General features: G+C 41.6%; 1 protein-coding gene across 7 annotated transcripts in view; it reads right to left on the bottom strand.

Annotated features, from left to right (window-relative positions):
- EPC1 (enhancer of polycomb homolog 1) overlaps positions 1-24,262 on the bottom strand; it is a 65,347-nt gene extending 41,085 nt beyond the window's left edge. Inside the window, exons 1-2 of one of the 7 annotated variants that reach the window (XM_063148706.1) lie at positions 24,104-24,262; positions 23,266-23,369 (exon numbers count right to left, since the gene is read on the bottom strand). Coding sequence is in view for 4 of the 7 variants with exons in the window: in XM_063148668.1 (XP_063004738.1) it covers positions 9,725-9,877 (153 nt within the window). In the remaining 3 variants the exon portion in view is untranslated. Of the gene's footprint in view, positions 1-9,724; positions 10,000-23,265; positions 23,370-24,103 lie in introns of those variants that run through there. The other 6 variants (XR_010026702.1, XR_010026703.1, XM_063148668.1 and 3 more) reach the window with 6 other exon arrangements.
- Between the last annotated feature and the right edge of the window lie 977 nt (positions 24,263-25,239).

Genomic DNA, 25,239 nt, shown 5'->3' with positions numbered 1-25,239 from the left:
TACATCACATTACAATACTGAAAACTCTTATTCTGAAGTCAGTTCCTATTTTCTGCCACTCTCTTCAGAATTCTTTCTTGTATTTAAGTACAGATAAAAATCAAGTACCAAAAAGGCACATAAGACATGTCCTGCTGAAATACTAACACAAGATTGGGGCTGGGGGGGAACAGCCTCACCTCACAGTGAAAAACCCCTTGTTAAGCAAAAACAAGGGCACAGGGGAAATGAGAAAACCAATTTTATCATCAGTGTTTAAAGAAATTTAAGAAGGAGAACAAAACTAGAGAATTTAGAAACACAAGAGAATGGGGCATTTCAAATAATTAAATCCTGGTAAATGCCTGGAAGAAAAGATGTTATATCTATATAGAGAGAGTAATATGGAGAATGTTTGCACAAAGAGTAAAACAAAAACATCAAATCATGTAAAGTGTTTCCACCAAGAAAAGCATTTTCAGTGAGACTAATTACAGATCAATAGTTTGGAAGAGCAACAGGCACCCTTTCTTCCCCTTCTTAAACAGCTTTAATTCACAATCATTATACTTTCACAACAACACACATGACAAAATCTTTGTGGTCTGAAAAGGAAAATCTGGAAAAAGAAGCCTATGCAGAATTCATCTTTGCAATCTGACACCTTCCTAGTAGCCATGTTCTGAATTGAACATCTGACTTAAAAACCTGAAGACTACAGCTCTTAAAATCCCAACAGAAAACAAACAGCAGCACTAGATGTGTGTGCAGGGCAGCCTTCAATACCAATGCTCTCTTCAAATGGAAGCTTCATGAGCCTTCGAGGCAGGCTACAGGATCTGTGATTTCTGTTTACAACTCGGAAGGAACCGTGAAGTCTTGAAATTGATATAAAGTACAAACTCAAATGGATGTTGGAAAGCAATCCTCTCCAAACACACCCTCTTGAAAGCTTCCAATTCAAAAAGCATTAATTTCTTAATTACTGATTAAATATAAAGGAAACCAATCTTTAAGTATGGTACTTAAACCTTAAGAGGATCATTTCCTCTCTCACTCAAAGTATCTATCTGTGCTTGAAGAAACAAAGTTTTCAAACTTTTATTCCAGCCTCAATTGATGCAATTCCCCTCCACATCTCTGTTTACTCAGAACAGGTTAGTCCTGGAAAGCACACAAAGCAGAACACACAGAGATACAAACACAAGAGGATGGGAGAGCAGAGCACACTCACTGAACAGAGGAGTACATGTACAGACACAAAAGCAGAGACAGCATCCTCTGCCTGGTACATCAGTCTTTTGATGCGTTCCTTGACACTAAAGCTCGTGTTTCCTCTTACAAGTACAAAGTGGAAAAGCAGTAGAAAAAGAACAACTAAATTATCACAGACACCTATGGCCTGCCAATGACAATATTCTGTTCTAGCAGAGCAGATGCCTACACAAACACACACTTGGTCCTACAAAACAGGAACTTGAAAAAATAATGCATTGACTTAGAAGTATTCAAAACTCAGACTAAATACCCTTAACAAATTGGTAAATAACTCCACATACATTTCTGAGGAATATAATCATATTATCAGGGCACAATTATTGTGATGGCTACAAACAAAGTGGTCTGCTCAATGAAAAGATTAGCTGAGTGAGGGGGTGCTACACTGCATAATCTTCCTACCTGAAGCAAATTAATACTAGGCAGGTTCCTATGAATAACTAAAATTTTGCTGAAATAAATACAGAATGTTAGCTATTAAAATGAAAAGAAAACTAAGGACACATCACCATATTCTCAAACATTTATGTTACAGAACTACTGCACCCAGTATTATCCGTATTCTGCACACAATTAATACCCAATCCTAAGCTGAAATACATTACATGATGGATCAAAGCTGGAAGATGATGGATCAAAGTCAGGAAGATAACATTTGGGGCTCCTCTTTAAGGCCAGCTGTGAAAATTCTCAGAAGGTAAAGCCTTTCCATACAAGTCTGGCTTTAAAATGATTTACAGTTGACCCTGACAAACTCCTCTCCTCCAAATCCCTGCCAGTTGTATTACTTCTTGTGCTCTCACAAATGCTGCTAACAAAGTTGTATTTGTGGGCATCCTCCTTTCCCAGGCTTAATATAAACAATTTGAGCCACATCTTTTAACTTTCCCAACTGCTAAACACACTCATTGCAAGTGAGTGAGTACTAGGTACACCCAACCTCCTTAGCCTCAAGTGTGAGCATGGACAATTGGTGTCCCTGTAGGTAACCCTGCTGAGCAGAAAGCCACTGCAGGTACACAGCTCCTGTGTGCAATCACTGGCAGGTTCACAACAGGGCAAAAATAACCTGAGATGTATTCATCAAACAAATTCTGTAAGAGCAGTCTACATACAACTTTTCTGGGTCAGTTTCCTTAAGAGGAACAACTTCCTTAAGAGGAACCCATAGAACAGAGTCACAGAACATCCAGAGGTGGAAGAGACCCCCAGGGATCAAGTCCTGCTCGTGGCTCTGCCCAGAACAACCCCAGGAGTTACACCATGTGCCTGAGAACACTGCTCAGAGGCTTTTGAACTCTGTCAGGTGTGGTGCTGTGACCACTTCCACAGAGAACCTGTTCCAGTGCCTGTGCTCTGAGTGAAGAGGCTTTTGCTAATATCCACCCTAAATGTTACTTGACACAGTTCATGCCATTTAGATTATTGAAAATATCTTTATTCTGCTTTCAAAAGGAAAAATTTCTTTCAATATTAGTATTACAGACAACTATCAAACTGAAGTCTGCCAATTCATATCCTTCTCAATTTCAAAAGAGAATCTGGACCTCGTGGAGAAGCCTCTGATATGAAAAACCAACTCCCACTATTTTCTGGAAGTTTTAGTATTTCCAGCATTGCTTCAGAGCACAGCACACACCTTTACCATTATCACAGGCTTAACTGACAGCATACACAGAACATTGCCTTATCAGCCACTTCCATGGCAGACCCCTGCTCACAACTTCCCCATGGTGTAACAACAGGACATGTATCCTGATTCCCCAGCTTTTACACAGAGCTGTCAGCTGCCAGGCATTGTCAAATCCCAAAGGCATAATCTGTATGTCATCTTAATAGATGAAGGCCCATCCCAGTGAGAAATCAGAAGCAAAATTTACTCAATCTCATCCCAGACTCAAATTCCACCAACCTGTAACAGAATCTATGGCACCAGCATCCCTCTGACTCTAAAAGGAACACTGCTGCTACAGGTGGGTTCACACCACAGGATTAACAACATTCTTCAGGGAGCTGAAGGCAGTGATGAACTGATCACTACAGAAGCCACTCTTCATGACCTGCCAGATTTCTTAACTTGCATGAATGCTCAGAATAACTTAAATAACATCAAACTGAACAGAAAACTTTATTGTAACTGAAAGTCATCACCATTACTCTTACATGTGAAATTAGGCCCCACTTGTCATGAGCTGCCACATTTTTTCTCTCTAAATTCTCTGTCTAAGCATTTGAAACATTTTTCACACAGGTTTATCTGAGTAAACAACTAAGCTCAGTACCAAACTAAACAGTAAAGTTAAGATCAGGACATGAACTCACAGAAAAATCTCTTCCAACTACAAACTGAGGTGTCTGTAGACTTATTTAGACAAAACTGCAAAAAGCCCTTGTTTCTGTGTTCCCCTCCCATCAAACATGCAGCTTCTTGGAAACCTCATCTACAAGTTCAGTGTATTTAAAATTATGCACTAAAAAAAGGTTAGACTGGCATACAAAATTAATGCCTTTGCTATGAGTGAGCAGCAAAGATGCTCACAGGGGAACACAACACAAACAAAAACAAAAAACAATACCCTTCCAGTTTATGGGACTCGTGAATCCAAGATTACGCAAGAAGAGTTTCTCTACTCTCCCCAATTATTTCAAAATCCTTTCATGTTTCAGTTGTCCTTTTCTAAAAAGAGACCACTAAAGGAGTTCAGTTGTTCTGCTTAAGATTTCAGGACTTCTACAGCTGGAGAGGAGGACACAGATTCTCTTTTGTTAGTAAGCAAAAAACTTCACAGAGTTTCCTACCACCACATCAAATGAAAAAAAAGCCCAAACAAGCCCAGACTGGAAATTAATGATTCAGGAACAGTACCTGCTGTGATTTTACATTCATGTAATTCTGATGGCCCCAACAAGATTCTAAACTACTCAATATCCATGAATCCTGTGTCAGTAAGGCAGTGGTTATCTTAAGAACACTTAAGGCACCTCAGACACCTCTAGGGATGTACTCACAGAATGCAGTTTCTTAATCTGGCAGGAATGCAATAAAAAAGACTGGAGAGCCTTCAGTGAAATTTCCAAATATAAGTTAGTTAACACTGTTCATCCACTGGCTCACTGCACTCAGCTACACGCTCACTTCACGCATTTTGAATTCATTAGGGCTTAGATGGTAACATGTGGGTGACTTTTTGTACATTCCTTCCCCACTTTTTCCCTTGAGAAGCCAAAATCAGCTGTTTCAGCAGCAAGAGACCCTGGATATGGCAGCCTCCCAATGCCTGCAGTATGAATTTGGGAGGAGAAAGACATTTTTCTGTCCAGATATGGCTTAGCAGAGATCTGTGCTAGCAGTGCCCAAGGCAGTTCCATGGAAAGGATGTGATCCTTGAGCCTATCCAAACTGGGTAAATGAAAATTTACCATGTAGAGCTTTGTTAAATTAAGATACATCTATTAGAGAGTATGTTTGAAGTGTTCTGAAGCATTTGAATGAACATTAGCTTATCTTCACTGGGTCTTCTACAGCATTTAGCAAATACTGACAGGTCATGCTGAAGGGGGAAGAAGGGGGAAAATTATATCTAATAATGAAATTTTAACAAATAAGCTTTTCAAAAACATCCCCAAAACCAGGGCAGGAAAGATGATATGAGTGTGGATTTAAAGAGATCAAAAGCACAGTTTAAACTATTTCAACAGTTTGCTGAAGCACCAGGTAACAGAGTATGACAGAAATGCTGATTACACACACAGACTGAATGGCACCCCCTGTGCAAGCTGTCACTCACACCATGACACACACACAAAGGAAAACAGTCAGAACTGAATGAACAGCTGTACAGATTATAATTTTGGACTCTGGGTGCTTCATTCTTCTGTCTGTAACTAGCAACACTGACTAAAATTAGAAATCAAGCTTTAAATTTAAACTGTGATCCACAAGAGAACAACTCCATGCAGTGCCCCACTGTCAGAAATCCAGCAGGGCAGGCCAGCAGCTACTCCAGAGCTCAGGTGAGGACAGGGACTCACCACCAGACAGGGATGCCAGTCAGAGGAGGGAGTCAGCAATAATCCAGTAAAGCAGCAGCGCTCTCTCTCCTGCCTCAACACCAGATGTCAGAGACAATGGCATTTTCAAAACTTTACATGAGGGAGAAAGGGCATTTAACCTACACAAACTTGAACACATAGAAGACAAAAATCAAAACTAATATCCAAAACCTTAGCAGACCAAAGTACTATCAGAATTTACACAAAGACAACAAACTCACTCAAGGAAAAAGTCAACCAACCCCCTTCCACAAACCCATGATAATTCCCACAACCCTAGGGCTGTTATTAACTCTGAACTGTCACCAACACAGACAAATTATTAGGTAATTAATTTCTCAGATCTAAGGGACTTAATTAAATCTCTGTGCATGCTAATCTTTGCTAGGGCACTGCTTCAACTAAGAAATTTTAACTTCTCAACATTTTAAAATGCCTTATAATGCTGACATGATGTCCTTCAAATACCTGGCTTGGTTCCTTTTAAAAACTCCCTTGAAAAAACCAAAAACCCAACTATAGTCATTTCCCATAAGGATATATTTTATAAATTATCCACAAAGTCACAACAACCCATTCCCCCTTCTATTTTTTAAGAGAATCTAGAGGCTAGGGATGTGGAGTGTGTTCTTTCCACTTTCCTTTCAAAAAATGCAAGGAAAACAAGTGTAGTTTCCCTTGTTTTGGTTGGAGGCCATCAAATCTAGGCTGCCTGTAGAGCTATACATGCTTTCTTTCTGAAATGTCACTGAACATGTTCAAAAAGCTTCAGTCTGTCATCTTTTTCCACTTTTTATCCTGCTTAACTAAAGTTACCTCTGCTCTGCTTTCCCAGCTGTCTCCTCTCTGTCTAGAATCTGAATTTCTAGTTAAAAAAAAAATTAACACTCTCCTCAGAAATAGTAAACCACAGGATACACAAAGCAACACCTTTGTAAAAGTCCTTTTTAAATGATAAACAAATCTACTCCACCTACTTGTTTATTCACAGTTATCAACAGACTTGATAGCCAAATCTGCTTTACTGTATTACTAACAGTGGTCTGTTGTCTGGTTCTCAAAATTACAGCACTGAGGATCTGTTTTGCTCAAAACCAGCATTTTGAAATAATACAGGGGGTGTTTAGTGTTATATAAGAAGATTCATTACATTTTGAAGGGGTTTTTTCAGATGTACATGATACTTTTTAATTTCTTAGATGCAGCAACAGACTTGGCAACAGCCACACTGTGTTTACCTCAGAAACCTGGCAGCCAAACCACTGTCAGAGGACAGGAAGAGCTGGTAACCTCCAGCACCACTGTCTGCATGTCAGAGGCTTTTTACTGCTCCTTCACCTCCTAACAAAAGCACTGACTGAAGCCAAGCCAGGCAGACTCTGCAGAATTAACACCACTTAGCTGTCACTTCCTTTAAAAGGGTTACTTTTTATACACCCCTGGATCAAGTGCATGTTTTACAGTTCCCAGAGACTCAGCAAGGTTGTTTTCCCTTCAGAAGACTCTCAGAGAATATCACTCCTGAACTGAAGTCTCCAGTTGCAATAAGGAAGATGCACTATTTTCACTATTCACTTCTCTGTAGGAACATGATGGGAGAAAGATAAGATGAAAGGGAAGCAAAATAAGATTCCTTTTTGTGCATCAAAACAGTAATTAGTAATTTAAATATCTTGTGACTCCATGCCTGAATATTAAATCTCTTTGATTGCATTTTTCCCTAGGGAAAGTTATTTAGTCAAGAGGAGAACTCTTAGCTCCAAATATCTGTTCATTTAAAATTACATTTATGCAAAACTCAAACCAATGTTAGAATTCTATTTATAAAAAGTTATAAATGCTAATTCATACTAGTTGAAGACACCCTATCCTCCAAAATCTTATGGCCACTTTGTCATCTGTCTGTAATAAAACATCTATCATTTCTGTAAGATAGATTCCAATTCAAGTCCTCAGCTACAGAACACAAACTATCAACTTTCCAAAATCCTGCATGGCCTGAAGCTTGGGAAACAGAATACAGCAGGGTATTAACCCTATGAGGTTTGTTCCAACTTAAGTCATAGAATTGGGTTCTCTGTTGACAACACTAATATAAACTGAAGAGAAAGCTTTTTAGGGCAAGGAGGAAGGAAGGAAATATAGTAAGTCTGCAGAAACAATAAGGAACAAGAGTTTAATAGGAACTATTTTATGTATGAAGGTCCAAAAAAAGATTCAGGACACCTGTGCTTACTGATGGCAAATGAATTTCTTTTGGGGGTGTGTGTTTGTGTGTGGACACACATTCAAAACAAATGCAGGAGCAAACTCCAGCTGTGGGAAGTGTTTAGAGCTAACCCTCAAAGCTCAATTTAGGAAACAAAAGCATCACATTAACCACAAAAACAAGTCTTATAATTAATGTTTAAAAATTTTTCCTTACCCATGACTACTTAGGTAGGATATACATGTCTGGGTTTAGGGAGATGATACAGACAGGCCATGTAATTTCCTAGCCTGAAAACTTGTAACTGCCAGGCACACAGCACAAGAGAAAGACAGCAACCTGACATTTCTACAAATAAATGCATGCATGCAGTCTCACTCTCCTGAACTGAGAGATAAACCCAGCAAGTGTCACAGCAAACAACAAAATTTGTTATTCTGGTACAAGAGGAAATAAAAGGTGCTTTCTCTTGTATTCAGAATCTATAGGTATCAATTCAGAATATATCTACTGTGCCCAAAAGAAACACAAGCATCCTAAGCACTGCTACCTACCACTTAAATACCCCTCAATCAATACCATACTAAACCATCTTCACAAACAGCACCAAAACAACTTGATAAAACCCAACCTACCAGTTAGAAAAATAAAAAAATCCCACAAAACCACTACACTTTACAATATACATTTTATCAGATGTGTAAAGCAACTTATGACTTGCAGAAGACTTGGAAACACCAAATTATGTTAAAATGGTAAGGAGTTATGTTAAAAAAATTCTCAGAGAGTGGTTACTCTATGGACAACAACATGCAAAGTGCATTCTCCCTAGAAATCTTTCTGCCTGAAGACATTTCATAAAAATTCACTGAGGCCATTAACTAAGAGCAATAGTGCCACAAACAGGAAACTCCATTTAAAGATGATACCTCTCTTAAAACAAATGTAACTCCAAGTTTGCTACATCTAGAACTAGGAACTAAAAACTTTACTGCCTGTCACCTTCAAGGGACAAAGAATTCTGACAACTAGAAAAACTCAGGACTATGAAACTCTAACAGAATCACTGAATATTCTGAGCTGGAAGGGCCCCACAAGGATCATGGAGTTCAACTCTTCAGTGAATGGTCCATATGGGGATGGATGCCACAGCCTCGGCACTACCAGCACGCTGCTCTAACCAACCGAGCTAGTGTCACCTTTGTTCTTAGCACCAAATTTCAAAACCTGCTTACATAACTGTATTTCTGCAGTACTTCCCTATTTGCTGTGCCCAACGCACAGATGGGGAGAACTGATTATACTACGGAAATAATTAAAGATTTACAACACTGCAAATAACGCACTACAGAGCAGAGTCTTCAACAGTAACAGTTAACAAGTGTTTTATCTTCAGCAAAAGCAGCTATTTATTGTTCTACCTATCTTAGAAAGTGCGGAGTAAATGATTAAATGACCCTGAAGTTCAAAATGGTTTAAAGTTTCATCCTCCACTGAGACAGCAGAACCGAGCAGGAAGTGTCAGACTTTTAGCCTCCAACACGGATTTCCTTACTCTGAGCAGCGTTTCAGAACTGACTTTCGTGGGGACCGTCACAACTTCCCTTACACCGCGCCTGTCTGATGGCACTTGCAGGGCTCTCAGATAAACCTAAACATAAATGCTCCCACTTCCTACTTCAAGGGAAAAGGAAAAGGCGCCACCGGGGCCCCACCGGGCCCCGCTCCCCTGAGGGCGGCCGGGCCCGCGCGCGCTCCCGCCGCCGCGCGCCCCCCGCGGCGCGGTCCGGCTCGGCAGCGCCCCCCGGCGGGGGAGCGCGCGCACGGCGCCGCCGCCGGGCCCCGTCTGCTCCTCGCGGCTGCCGCACCAGGCCCGGCCCAAGGACCGAGACACAAAATGGCGGCCGCCCCGCTGTGTCACGTGACCCCCTTTGTGCCTTTCGGGGCCCCGCGGAGGGGTCGCCGGCGGCCGCGGGGCACGAGCGAGGGGCGAAGGGGCCGTGAGGGAGCTCCGGGGGAGGGCGCGGTGAGGGACGGCCGGGCTCGGCGCTTTCCCGCCCCGGGTGTCCCCCCCCTCCCGGCGGGCGGGGAGAGTGGGGAGAAGATGGCGGCCATTTTGTGCTTGCGCAGAGGCGAAGGTGGGGGCCCGGGTGCGGGGGGGATGGTGGGACCCGGCCGAGGGGGGGGGGGGGGGGTCTCACGTACCGACTCCTCTTCCTTCTCCATGCCCGTGGGCATCTGCGGCACGGCCCGGTTAATGGAGGCATATTCGGCCAAGTCAGGCAGATCCTCGCAGCGGAAGACGGGCAGCGGCTTGGACGCGTCCAGCGCCCGGGCCCGGAACGACAGTTTGCTCATGTTAGGCGGCGATGGCGGCTCCGGCTGGGAAGGGGGGGGCGACAGCAAGCGCGCTCCGAGCTGAGAGCCGGACCCCGCCGAGCGATCTCATGGAGGGACCGGGGCTCCCCCGGCGGGGCGGGGCGCACTCCGACACGGGGCCCGGCGGCGCCCGCTGGCGCGGCTGGGCTGGGCGCTGGCTCCGCTCCTCCGCCGCTCCGGTTCCGCTCAATACGCCACGGCCAACATGGCGGACATTAAACCTCGACTGGCCGCCTCTTTCAGCCAACCCCAGCGCCACAGCCATTCCCACACTGCATCGCGCAGGGCGCGGGCACGGCGCCGCCCGGGGGGAGCGCGCGCGGCGCGGGCACGGCGGCGCGGGCTCGGGAACGCGGGACGCTGCGAGCGGCCCGAGCGGGCTCGGGAGCGCGGGAAGGCTCGGAGCCGCCGGAGCCAGATCGGGGCACCGGGATCAGGGGCGCAGTCGGGAGTAAAGGGAGTTTTAATCAGCGTGTGCGGCACCGCTCCGCCCTCCGGCCGCCGAGCTGTGCCGCGGAGCCGCGCTCCGCTCATGCCGGGGTGAGGAAGTTGGGGCAGCCCCAGCCCCTCAGCCCGGGGGGAGCCTCCCCTGGAGCCGCGCCTGACCATGACAGCTCTGGGAAACCTGGCCGACAGAGGCGGGGAGGTGCCGGCCCCGACCTTTCCGGCCTCTCGGGGGCCGGACCGCGGGACAGCGGTGCCGGGTTCTGAATTCACCCCGACCCGGGGGGGCTGCGGTGCCCCGGCCGCGGCCGAAACGGCGCCCCGCGAGTGGGGGGATCCGACCGCGGGGCCGCCCCGGGAGCGCCCCTCGCCTCAGGGCCCTGCCGCGGCCCGCAGCCATCCGCCGGGCGCTGTCCCTCTCCCTCCGCGCCGCCGAACCGGCTCCGCGTCCGAGCTAAATAAAGGGGAAGCGCGGGCACCTGCCCGAAAACGGTGAAGAACCGTAAGAACCGGGCACCTCCACAACGGCATTTCCCCTTTTCCCTGAGGTTTTCAGAAACTTAGTCCGGCAGCAAAGTGCAGACACGTGAACTGGTTTAAGCCTGGCGTGGACTTAAGTTATTATCAGTGACCCGCTCAAGCGAGCGCACCCCAGGCAATGGGTAGAACCCACTTGAGCGTGTCTGATTAGGGAAGCTCGTTTACATCTCAATGAGTCGATTAAAGTGATGCACCGTTCGGCTCTAAGCAAGGGATCGGAAATGCCGAGTTAGCCCCGTCTCGGTGCTCTCTGCACAAGCCGCCCCAGGGCATCCCAGCGCGGCCACAGGAGCGGCAAACTGCGCTCCGGCCGGGCCAGGGCTGCCGCCGCCGAGCTGAGCAACTGCGTGCTCGGCTATGCTCTCGCACCAGGTTATGGGTAATTCTAGCTCTGTAGTCAAAGCTATCTTATCGAAGTTATGCTTAGTTTCATTTAAAATGCGAGATAGTTGTGTGTTGACTGAATTTCAGCGTCCCTCCACTTCTAACGCAAAATACTGTAGTTTTTACGGTCACACGGGAATCGGTGGACAGAACTTTGCTCTTTATCACATACGACTCTTGGGAAACAGAACTTTCAGAAATACGGCATAGTTATAGCAAAAAAACCCCCAAAGATAGAAAAATCTTATTTTGCTTAGCAATTTTAGAAATCTCTAAAATACAAGCAAAAGCCATTTTAAAAATCGCACCACAATAATAATAATAATAATAATAATAATAATAATAATAATAATAATAATAATAATAATAATAATAATAATAATAATAATAATAATAATAATAATACCACCCCCACTTTCCTCAACCTTAAGCCACTTCTAGGCACTAGATGAAATATTGCTAGATGCAGTTGTTAACAGAATATTCAAGCCAACTATTTGCATGACTGTTTGGGAAACCAAAGCCCGGTGGATTTCCCAAGCTGCTTAAACTGCAACTGATTTGGCTTCATAACTTCTCTGGGATGCTAAATTCTACCTGTACTGCAAATGGGTAATGCAGTGGAAGACAGCTGCTAGGGAGAATGAGACTATTTTTGTTTTAAGGGAGGCTTGTTTGTTGTTTTTTTATTTTTTTAAGGAGAGTGGAATGAACTAAGTATCATTGTATTCATTTTTATTTCAGTAGTTACATCAGAATCAAATGTTTAACCATGCATATTGCCTTTTACTCTACTTCTAAAGTTTAAAACACACACTAGTTCAAAAAATATAATCCTAAAATAAATTGCCCATAAAACATCTACACCCTTTTCCACAAATACCAAATAATTTGGTTTATCCAATTAGCAGACAGATAAGGTGCTGAGAAAAAAGAAAAAAAAAATCACAATATGCCATCATAGATTAGCTTTGACTTTAAAAATTAAATGAAAATTAAACACCTGGCAGCTAAGCAAAAAAAAAAAAAAAGCCATTAAGTATAACTCTCCATGTATACCGATAAAGGAAAACAATACATAATGAACATAATGAAAACCAAAGTACTGAAAATATCCTGAACTATAAAGGAAGAATAATCAAATTCAAAGTTATCCTTAATTGACCTTTGCATTTCTAACCCTGCCACAGGCTTGAGAAAAGTGCAGAGCAAGCAGAATGGACAATAACGTTGGAGACAAAGAGGACAGTGCATTAAGAAAAAGTTTTGGCCTGAAACATTTGGATTCATCAGCTTTTAATGTTTTGCCAATAAAAGAGATTGTGTTAAAATATTTTGTAGCCCTCATGAGATGATTAGCCCTCAAAATTAATTTGCTAGTAAGATGGAAAGTGTGATAATTGAAAACAATGTGACATCAGCCCTGATGTCTGTTGACAGGAAAAGGTATGGAACATAACCAGACTGATATTCCATTTTATCTTCCTTTCAGTAAGAAAATGCAGGTATATTTGAGGGTTTTTTTCAATTTTGTAGCTTTTATCAAAATTTACATCTGTAGACATCAGTGTTGCACTGTGACAGTAGCTAATGCAGAATTGGTAGGTTTTGTATAGTGACCAAGATACTCTCTGCAAACTCTCAGTAAAAGATCAGTAAGTATAAATTAATTTGTTGAACCTAAGTGCTATGTGTCTATTTTAAATACTGGACTGTAAGGTAAAGCAACTGAAATATAATGAAAAGATATTTAGAATTGCTATCATTATTGCTTTTTAAATGGCTGAAATAATTTGGGGCATTTCTTTCAGGCTTTATCTTTTTATGATCACAATTAAAAGGACAAGCTTAACTAAAATGAAAACACCTTGTGTATCAGCTGTGCAGCTGGTAAATATAACCCTTTCAAAATACATTCAAAAGTACTAAATTCAGACGGAGCATTATGGGCAAAGATACCCCTTGATCCATGCACCTCCAGACAGGGGGGTAGGGGTCTCTTGTACTCTCACATCTAACTCGGGTTTGTGAAGCCCAAAAACATCACTTCTGTTTTGGTTTGCAAGTCCTGTGTACTGTTGGACAAGTTTTTAGAAATTTTGATACTTAGTTTTATGGCTTAAAACCTCTCTGAGTTCAAGAAGGACTTCAGTCATTTATTTAAGCATGAATTGTAGCCTTTGGCACATGGAGTTAATATTGCTTCCCATTCTAGGAGTAATCATCACAAAAGTACTACACATGACGTGCATATAGGTTAAACCATGTCACTTTTGTTGCCTTTTGGCCTCAACCATTTTGAATTTTAAGGATATAAAATTCTAGGAGACCGTTGTTCAATTTGAAAAAAAGGAAAAGCTATTTTAAATATTTTGGTTTTTTTTTTTTTTTAATTAGGGTTTGTTTGCATTTTGTATTACACTAAACTATACACTGACTTTTGTATCGATAAATATTTGCAATTTTTTGTTTTTCATTCTGTGACTACCTTATACCCTACTCCTAATAACTCTTCATTTATTTATACAGCAATTTTGTTGACCTGTTTTTTTTAATCCTTTTTTATTTTTTTTTTTTAATACTCAAAAGTTGAGTAATAATACTCCAGCATCCTCACAAAAACGAAGCTCATCCTCAAACAGATATGCCATGGAGGCATATCCAAAAGAGAAGGAAAAGTCACTGGCAGCAATTCTCTTACTGAGAAGAGACAAATCTAAGAGAGGAGCAGCAAAAGGTTTTGCAGATTTCTCGTTTTCCAGTGACAGCTAAACTCTTAGAGGTGGTGGAGGCAGTTGTCCATAGGAGGACTAAGATTTCAAAAGGAATTAATGACTAAGGACTAATGACTTAATTAATTATTTAGGATTATTATTTTACAGACTCACCATTGTCCTAACATGACCTGGACAGATAAGCAAGAAAATGGTAAAATGGGTTCTATCTGAAAACAAAAAGGATTTGATAGAGATTTTTTAGTACTGTCAGAAGTGAATCAGTTTCCTTTACATAACTTGTTTTGGAGACTCAAGTTTTTATGTGTCTAGGGAGAACACATCACAGTGGAAGCAGTTATTCTTGTAGATTCAGTGGTGGTAAAAAACCACAAATGCTGAGACTCTTCTGTCTTGAAATGCATCTTTCCCTGTTTAAATTTTAATGGATTCAGAACAAGTATCCTAGGAATTGTAAGGGTTAAAAGTGACTTATGATTTTCTCCTTCATGTTTCCATTTTTTAACACATATCCCCTCTAAAATACTATGCTACACACATTGAATTCTTGATTTAGTCATCTTTACTAGGAAGTAATTTCACAAATTAATAGTTTAGGATTTAGTAGTAAGATAAAAGGGAACAAAACAAAATCCAAAAATGTTTGATTTTATGCTCTGGGATTTTGTTGTTTTTTTTTTTTTTTAAATCTTTATCCAAAACATTTTGTATTCTGACATACAAAACAATAATAATAGTAAAATCACAATTTATTAGATAAACACAATTTGAGCAGGGTGGTCTGGTTACCACTTCTGACTTAGGCATGAACTTCTGCAAACATCAGATTATAACACATGAATAATCTCTGAGTCAAGTAAATTTAATCACATGATCCTGTATTATTTCTAGTAGAACAGCCAGCAGAAGGGCAAAGCCCTTCTGCTTTGCTTGCAAAAACACCCTAACACAAACAACAAAAAACCCAAGCAAACAAACAAAAAAGCGAGCAAAACCACAACCAAATTTAAAAAAACCCAAAACAAACAACAACCAACCAAGCATAAAAGCTCTGCCTTCTCCTGCCAACACAATTGCTAGTTCATCAGTCAAGGAGCTAAGGAGGTCTAACTTTGCCATTCTGCATAGCATAAGGTGGAAGGCTATAAAAGGCAAACAGAAGTAGAGAAATTATAGCTGTACACAGGTCTGCACACTGTCCCAAATCCTTCAATTGACTATTAAGCTAAAAACAAACAAACAAACCAACCCAATACACACACCTGGCACCACTACATAAACCTCGACTGCCGGTGCTCACACCCCAGCCTGGGATAAAGGGGCAAACTGGGGACAGGCTCTGCCTTTGCACGACTTCTGAAACTTTACTTCTACCCTGGTAGTGGCCTGGCTCTATGTAAATGCAAATAAAATAGCAAATTCAGTTCAATAGTGAGGCCTGAATGTCTTACTATTACATCCTCTAACGTTTTAGATTTTTACCTTACACTTCTAAGATAGAAATCCTGTCTTGAAAGTCAATTTATGAAAAATCATTTCAAGTGCTACAGGGTTTTCAGTAAGTATGATCAAGTATTTTCAATCTTCAAAATTACACTGCTGATGTTAAATAACATGGAGTTAAGCTAATGTGGAGTTACTATATAACTTTATATAACTATAACAAAGACAAATGCTTTAATTTACAGTTCCTGATTCAGAGTGAAAGTAGGTTATCTGCTTCCCTCACACAATTGAGGAAAACAGTGAATTATAAATTATACTGAGATAGGGATTAGCTTGGCTTCAGAAATCTTTTGGTGCAGGAAAGTACATTTGCATCTTGGAATGAAGAGGCATTTCCTAACATATGTGTTTAGATATTTTTTTTTATTTTAATGTGAGTGGGATATTCCTACATAACTACAATGTAAGTGAACTCTGAATTCCACATGAAATTAATACAAATATGTTATTAAGTACCTTATACAAGCGATACCATCTTTACTTAACATAAGCACATTTCTCCAAAGGAATGAAAAAAATATAAATAACTCAGCTTTTAGATTTCCAAAGCTAGTTATTAGCTTGCAAGAACACAAATATTCTTTCAATTTTAGAAGTGGATTTTTTACACACTGCAGTTTGATTTATACTAAATTAAGCATGAGTGAATGTTATAAAAATATTGCTTGTATTATTATACAAATAATCATGATCATATTTATAACCCAATGTTTATATATAAAGTTTAGAAAGCATAAATTAATAATGCTGCATTAGTGGGAAAAAAGGCCTAATGAATTAAGTTTGACTGTAAATATCCAGCAGAGGAGGCTAGTTCTGAATAGAAAACTGATCAGATGAGACTGTTTCGAGATATCCTTATTTATAGATCTTTAAATGATAGCAGATGCTTAAAATGTAAAATTCTGACAGGGTTAACCTGAAGAAAATGTAATTTCTGAGGTTTTTCAACATTTAGAGGACTTGTGGGAGGTGGGCAGATGTTGAGAGGGAAGTGTTTTGGTCTAGATGAAACAAGAAGTTGCCATAAGAAGAAAAACAGAGAAATCACATGATATTGTTTTCTCTGTCACTGATGTAGGTGGGATAATGGAAACCAGAGGTGCTGTGTTATCCCTGGCATTTTCTTCTTGGCTCCCCTGTGAAATCCCCAAATCTGAGAAGCAGGGGCAAATGGAAGTGGTTTTCTCAAATCATTCAGGTTACAAGCAGGTAAGACTTGAACCCCCCTCGACCATCTCTGACAAAGTCACTCAGTTCCCATTGTTTATTGTGCAGTGTGTCAGTTTTCTGGCTGTTCTGACATTCTGCTCCTCTGACCAAGAGAGCACGACAGACCCCTGTCATTAACACTGGGGTTAATGTGCACCAGCCTGCCACTGGTCACACGGGCCAAGTCTGCTGAGCTTTTCTGACTTATAAGCAACTCAAGAAGGGTGTTAGCAGAGAGAGACACAACCTAATTAAAAAAAAAAAAAAAAAAAAAACCTATTAAGGGAGAATATGAAAGATGGGAAGGAAAACAGTTTTTCACATTAAAGTAGCTCATCTGGAGGTCTGATTGACTAGACCTTCCAAAACCCACAGATTCCCATAACACCCAATTTTTAACTTGAAAATTGATTCAGAGATGACAAAAGAAAGCAGAATACTTTCTTATGGAATCTTCATTCATTATGTGCTTACAGATGGATATGGGCTAAACAGAAAGTGTCTATGCAGAGTTATCAGGTGTATGGTTTTCCCCCATCTGTTGTCCAGCATGGTTTCTCCTTAAAAGATGCTGATTGAAGCATTTTTCTTGAATTGTGAATACACAAGCACTTTGGCTAAAGACATCGAGATATTCTGCCTTGTGTGAATACCTTTAAGACTATCAGAAATAACACAGCTGCTCTGAATTATAACCTTTTAAATTGAATTTTAAATTTTCTTGAGAAAAAAAAATCTTTTGAATAAATCCAGCCAGAAAACATGCCCTATCAACCCCTGGGGTTACAGATGAAAAACTTTCAGGTGAAAGGACCCTTTCAAGAAATTATCCTTTTAGTGATCAGGTTATGGCAGCACCAAGATTCTTTAGTAAATAGAAAGGGATGCCTTGAAATCCCCAGATCTGAGTCACCTGATTTTTAAGTCTGTTTGAATGGACTGCTCACTCTTATTTGTATTAATGAATATTCCAGATGCACGTCCCTGTGAGGCCAAAGATCTTGCCTCCATTTAGTCATTTTCTCATGGCCCTGAAACAGAGTGAGGATTAAGAGCTAACTTTTCATTATCTAAATCATGCACAGGTTAGTATTAGCAAACACAGGGGCATGGGATATCTCTGATTAAGTGAGGGCATCCATATCTGAACAGGAGGCAGATGGAGACCTGATCAAGATACTCAGTTAAATTTAAGGTACAGTTCTTACCACAGCAGACATCCAAAATTTGGTTGTTTGCTTGTTGTTTTTGCTGTTGTTGGAGTCCTTTTGTCATTTTTTAAAGCTATGATTTACTTGATCTCTTTCTTTCCACTGAGGATTACAGATCTGACAATACTCCTCTAAAGGTAAGTGAAAGAAAGAAGTGCTACATGAATGTATACAATACAGGGATTCTGATTCACTCAGAAGCCCAACTTACTGTAAATCCAGGGAAATGCCTGGATTTAACACCACCTTTCAGGCTCATTTCCCAGGTCTTTAACCCAAGGAAAAACCAAAAATGAACCTGATAAAAGAAAGACTGCTCTGAGAAGAACAAATCTGCTCACTGTTCCCTGAAATTCCTACATTTTACATTTAAACATTGTTGACTAAAATCCATGAGGCAGTCCTGGGAGCAGAGATGAGATGGAACCCCAGCTTTCCTCTCTTCCTCTGGAAATCCCAGTGCTCAGTGCATTGAAAATCTAACTCATCCTTTTCTCATTCCCTAGCAATAGTGATCCAGGTTCTGCTCAACAACATAAGATGGCAAATCAGCATTCCCCATTTTCAGTCATTTGCTCCAAGCTGGATTTCCCATGGACTACATGTAGAGCTCTTGCTATTTTTACTGGTGCTCAAAGGAATAGACACTGCATCTGTAACTTCTGCTTTCTGTTGTATGGTGTTGGTTGGCTCTGAGCAACTTTCCATTTACCATCCAGGAGCTCCACAACAGCATCCCAACTTGCTGCACAAGTAGTGAAGAGTAGGACTCACATGTTATTTGGCAGTTCCCATCTCCCTATTGTTTATACTGGGAGATAAGCAGAGAATAATTTTTAGCAAATGTACCAACTTTTTAAGCACTGCAATACCTTCTGACCACCAATTTCAGGTTCTAGCTACTACTCATAGAGAACTGATGAACAAACCTTCCTATTAAGGAAGTTTATATTATTGGTATTATCTTGCTCCTGGATAGTCCAGTGGCAACACAATTAACTGGAGATGTGACTTAGTAAAGGGTTTAAAGAAGCCCACAGGACCTGAAGCCACTGGTGTGTGGTCACATTTGTCCAAGGCATATTTTGTTGCTCACAACAGCAACACAGGAGTTATATTTCAAAGCACTGACATTCGCTCACCATGTATATTTACTAAATAATTTAAAATCTAGGATTGTATCTTCACTGCAACATCAGTGCTATTTGCTAAGAGAGGAAAAATATGAAGAATGCTAAAAGGTGGAAGGATGTGCTAGCTACAGCAGTTCCTCTGGCACATAGGATTTAGAGCAGATAATTTCATAACTCTGAAAGGTCATGCAAATATCAGTCTGGCAGAGATGTGGAGAGACCTAACTTTGTAGAAGATGAGTCTGAAGCATGTAATATATTGTCCTTTGTTCACCACTGGGAAACAGGTGATCCTAGAAGCAATTCTTAAACTAATTATTCGTTGCTACAAGTTGATGCTGACAAGTACGATGTGGAGAAGTACAGCTAGCAAAGTTATGACATAAGAAAGGTGAGAAACAAGATTATGTCACAAGGTGTCCAGCATAGAGATAGCCCCCCCACCTTTGAAAACTTGTTGGATCAAGGACAAAATGAATACTTCAGAGCCCTCAAAAGATAACAGAGAGGAGTTCCAGGCACCAAGGTATGTTATCAGCACAGGAAACTGGAGAGCACAACATATGAGTCAATGAAGCAGGGGCTATGGCTTTTGTTTGAGCTGAGCCCCAAACAACATTCTTCTACACCACCAACCCACTTCTGAGGAACTGTTTGCACAGTATTTTGGTTAACTTTGGAAGCTGGTTATATCTGCCTGGAATCTACACATCTTGCACTAACTACTATTGACCATTTTAGACAGCCATTTTTTACTGTTTTTAATTCAGTACATAATACTAGTAATATTAGTAAGAGGAATCTCACCAAGGCACAAAGAACATTTTGGTCAGTCAGGTTGAATTAAGCTCTTGAAAAAGATTGGTTTATAGTATGATCCCATACTTCAAATAGTTTTAAGCTAAGAGACCCAAATGTCTTTCAAAGATGTCTGGACTCTATACAGACTTTCTAGGTAAAAGGGAAACTGTACTAGGAGAAAAATACATTAGTTTTGACACCTTAGAAATGGAGGTATATGTAAGGGAGAAAATTAAGAAACCCACAAAAAAAAAGTTCTTATGCTGCTTTAGGTCCTGGTATTCCACATACTGGTATTTCAGAAGGAGCAGGTGGGGAAAACACAATAAAGATTGAGCTACCCCACAGAAATTACTCTTCCAGGCGTTTCTGCAGAAGATGCAGGAAGTAAATTAGTTGCTAGCTTTGAGAGGATGCAGGATCCTTATTGGCAACACAGTGGCTCAAAAAGGAGGGAGGAGATAAGTGTGAGAACCACTGAATTGCCGAAGATCAGTGCTTCACTCTTCTCACCTTATTATTTGATGAGAGTAAAACCAGACACTTTCATCAGATGCAACTTCAAAGTTGCAAAACCACAACCAAAGTTAAAGAGTAGCCTCAGTTGAATGGGAGAGAGGGGAGAAAGTGTGAAGCAAGTTTCCATTCAGATTTCATGTTGTTGCTGACTTCACTGAGCTCGAAGTGACTCTGAGCAGCAAGATCACAACAATCAGTTCATGGCCTGCAAGCACAGGGTGCAGCCACAAGAAATCATCACTTTCATGGTGCAGGATAAGAGCATTAAAATACCTTCAGAAAGCATCCCAGTTTATCATTTGCTCAGTACTGTTGTCCATGGATGAGCACACTGAGTGTTGGTCTAAGTGATGTCAAAAAAGAAAAGTTGCATCAGAATTAAACAACCCAGTGATTCTCTAAGATTGATAATTATTGTAATGAACTCAACAACTGGCACTACTTCTATTGGCATAAACTGTGCCCAAAATGCCAACTTTATGTCCTAGTGATCAGGTCTCAGAAATGGAAATGGAGGATGGCCAAAATCCACACTTTCTAAGATGGTTTATGTCTTGATATTTTTCCTCAAGTCTAAGAGTTGAACCAGGACACCAAAGAAGTAATGGTCATACTGCGCTGTCATAGGCCACCAGGTCTCTGCTCCAGCCAAGAATCCATAAAGGCAGATCTTGTCTGACAGCAGAGGTGAGAAAAGCTGGCTGCTGTCTTGGATATACATTTGTTACTGGTAGGAGGTTGCAAGATGTATTTTACCTCAGACAGAAGCAAAATTTACCTTCTTTTTAAAAAGGATAATGAATAAGAGACCATTACAGAGATCTACTGAAGTTATATATCTGTTTCCATAAAACTAATTAACTTAATGAGCAAACTCTTTGAACCGATATCTAAATGCATTATTGAAGATTTAAACATTCACAAGAAGTTTAGAGACTGTTTCAAACTGCCTAGTATTTGCCAAATTTATTCTTTGAAAATACTGAAGACATTGAAATATAAAATAGATGCAAAGGCCTCTAAAATTATCAGCTTTTATCACTCCAAAATAACAGGCACATCGATTCCTTAAAAATGTGTTAAATTTAATGTCAAATTTGTTCCTGAACCTGTTGAGTTTCCAATATATGCTCTGATCACGGGCTTGACTATGTCTTCCCACCCATCTTAGAGCATTAAATCACTTCTGTTTTCTTACACCTAATATGGATGTTAGCAGAAAGCCTTCTAATCCTTTTGCACTTAGAACCGAGGGGATCTGTAGGTTGTAACAAAAGAGAACAACACATATTAACATGTATCTGTGTATAAAGACATGTAAGATGCATGCTCCACTTAGCAACAGGAAAGAACCCACCCACCTCAGGTGAATCCTCTTACAATCTGAAGGACTACATTAGGTTTTCCCTTCTTTTCCACCCCACCTTCATACCCAACCCAAACTCCTACAGACCTCATCAGGAGAATTGCATATGCAAGCACGAGAGCGAGGGGGACCTCAGGGCTTGCCAGCCAGCCGTGGATGGAACCTTTAACTTCACAACAAGCAAACAATGGACTAGTTGCACAATAAGTGTGTGCCAAAGCCTTCCATATTGGCTGCAAAAAACAATTTAAAAATCTTTCATCTGCAGCCACTGTAAAATCATTTTGGGGGTGGGACCGAAAATTTCATCACTGGGGAAAACTGGACCCTAGGCACAGGATTGAAAAAAAAAAATAAATTAAGGATCTGCTTCATTACACAAACCAGCGAAAGGGTGAGGTCATGCCTCTGCCGGGCCATAGTTCATGCGACACTACAATTTTCTAGAGATACAATTTCATCGTCATTCCAACTAATTTGCGGTCACTTTTGATACAGAGAAAAGGAAAAGATACAATAGATCAACCCGTGCCCCACCTTTCTCCTCCGGCCCCCTCCCCCTTTAGAGCCAGGGACACGAATTGTTTCGGAGCCCCACAGCGCCACCAGCACAGAGCAATGCAAAACAAAAAAGATCTCCCACCGGGTGAAAAAAAAAAAAAAAAAAAAAAAAAAAAGAAAAAAAAAAAGCGCCTAGAAAAATGCCAAAATTTACAAAATGTCTCCCAAATGTACCTTCTTGGAAGAAAAAGACCAAACAAACCACTCAACCCCCTCCCTCCCCCCCCTCCAAAAAAAAAAAAAAAAAGAACAAACAACCCAACACCAAGACATCTAAGTGAAGTGTGGGGAAATAAGAACCTTTATATAACTAATGCTTTAAGCTAATTATCACAAGAGCTGGAATTTGTAAATAAAAAGGTCACTGTTTAGTAAGAGACATAACTTAATATAAACCCTCTTATGTCCATCTCCACCTTCACCATACCAAGGGCAGTTTTCCCCCTTACTTTAGACCAAAGTAATCCATCAAGAGCCATCACAAATGGCATTGTAAACTCTTTTAGCTACCACCAGACCATACAGTAGCAACACAATATGCTTCTTTATACACGAGAGCTGCATTATATTTATATAGACAGTCACATATTTGCTCCTGGATCCGTTTATTACTCGGTAAAGAATTCCCCCCTGCCCCCCCGCCCCAACAAAAAGCCAGAACGAAAAAAAAAAAATAACCAAGTCCATCTGGAAAATATTTGAGTTCTTATACTCCTAAACTGAAGTTAAATTGTTTTTAATCTTCGCGTGTATAAAATTTTAAAGAGGAAACAAAACTGACTTCAGTAATTGTCGCTATTAAGGAGACACCGTTGGGTGGGATTCACATGAGATCAAAGCTATGAAAAATACAAGATTACGTTTTGTTCATCAACACAGCGAAAATCCTCCACAGCACTAATACACGCCAAAAACCCGCAGAAAATAATATTTTTGGTTAAAACCACAAACTTACCTTCGAAGAAGGCAGCCCTTGCAAAAGGGCTGTAACAATATGGACTGCATACTCGCTCTCCTACAACCAGCCACCTCCATGCTGCAAAGGGCTTCCCGAACATCCTTAAAATATTTCGCAAATGCAGAAAGTGAGACTTTTCTTTTCTTTCCTTTTTTTTTTGTTTTTTTTTTCTTCCCTCCTCCCTCTCTTCTTTCCTCCCCCTCCCCGTCACCTCGCCGGGCGAGGAAGGAGGCGGCTTCCCGAGGGTCGGCGGGCGATGCCGGCGGGCGGCCGCAGCCGGGGCGGGGGACCCGGTGCCGCCGGGGTCACAACTTTGCCGGGGCTGGCGTTGGCTCAATGGGCTCGGCGGGCAGCGGCGCCCCCGCCCGCCCCCCGCTCCCCCCGCCGCCGCCGCCTGGAAAAATGCAGTGTGCCATTTTACACCCGCCTCTGGAGCACACAGGACCAAAGTCTAGCGCTGGTTTTCGGTGACACTGCAAAACTACGGCTCGCCCCGCGCAACCCCACGCCTCATCCTCCCCTCGGAGAGAGCAGCTGCCTCTTGAGAATTAATAAAGAAAGACAGTTGGACAAAATAATTCCGAGACTTGGCCGTTTCGCCTCCGTCCCTCCCCCCGCCCCCGCCCCCACTCCGGAGCCCGCAGCAAGTTTGTGCCGCCCGGCGCATCCCTGGGCTCCCCCCGCGGCACCCCCGCACCCCCGCCCGCCGGGCTCCGGCTGCCTCGCAGCATCCGAAAGAGCCAGTCATGCCTGAAACAAAATCCATGATTCCTGGAAAGTGGGCAGCCTTGAATCCCAACGAATACTCGATTTACTTACAATTATAAATACCTACCTTATGAAAGGACTAAATTAACACTAAATTCAACAGATACATCCGTTACGGCAGGAATAGTTTTTCCATAAATACTGTTTTAAAAACCCCTCCTTATACTGACTGACAGAATTCTACCATGCTGCCCACAAACAAAATGGCTGTGGCACCGAGTTTTTTGGTTCCTCCCACTGTGCCTCCCCCTGGCCTCCAGGAAGTGGTAGAAATCCAAAATAAAATCCGCACGAAAAGTACAATACATCAGCCAAACTCCGCACGGCACCGCCAGACAGCATCGGGAGGGAAGCACATTCACCAACATTGTAGTTTCTCGAGGATTTTTATTGTTTTTAAAAGGGCATCAATCACTGGGAATTTACATCACTGTGTAATTTGAACTTCCTGCTTTACATATTTATAAGGTCTTTCACCTATCTTGGCAGGCTTTCAAATTAAGTGGGTTGGGAAATTTGATGCTGTGGCTCTAGTTTGTGAGCTGAGTCAGGTAGTGCCTGCTGGAGCTGGGCTCTGAAACGACGGGCAAATTCTGACACCTTCCCTGTTCAGTGCAAGATAAAATAATCCCCTCGCATAACAGTCTCGTAAGCGAGCATGCAGGCACCAAGAGGCCCCTGGAATGAGGAATCTCAGCAGAAACTGAAATTTAGGCCTCTTGCACATAAATACACGCTTTGTAATATTTATCATTTTGCGTTTGTGGTTCACAGCAGTCTCCCTGAATCATGATCTCCGTGGAAATAATCTTGGATTTTCTCTTATTATGACCTCGTTTAGTGTTGCAGCCCTTTAACTTTTGCGACATTCACCCTAAAATAAAAAGAAACAGGAAGATATAGCGTATTTCTATTAGGGATTATGATAAAAATGTCACTACGTGGCCCTATATCTGAGGCACCAATCTTGGCAGGCAGTAGCACAACTCCTCTTGCACGCTGCCTCGTAGGCTCCGCAGGGGCTGATTCATTTCCCGTGAGAATCCTTTTCCTGCCTTTAGGAGGAGTTACAATGGAGACAGGCTGTCAGACCTGCCGAGCCTGATCCAGCCCTGTATTAAAAGACTTGAATTCATATTCTCACCTACTGCTATCCTAAACCTTTGTCAGAGGCATTGAAAAAACAGTGGAATCGGTGATGTT

This window comes from Melospiza melodia, chromosome 1, assembly GCF_035770615.1.
Source record: "Melospiza melodia melodia isolate bMelMel2 chromosome 1, bMelMel2.pri, whole genome shotgun sequence".
NCBI lineage: Eukaryota > Metazoa > Chordata > Aves > Passeriformes > Passerellidae > Melospiza > Melospiza melodia.
This window is presented reverse-complemented; position numbering and strand designations above follow the sequence as displayed.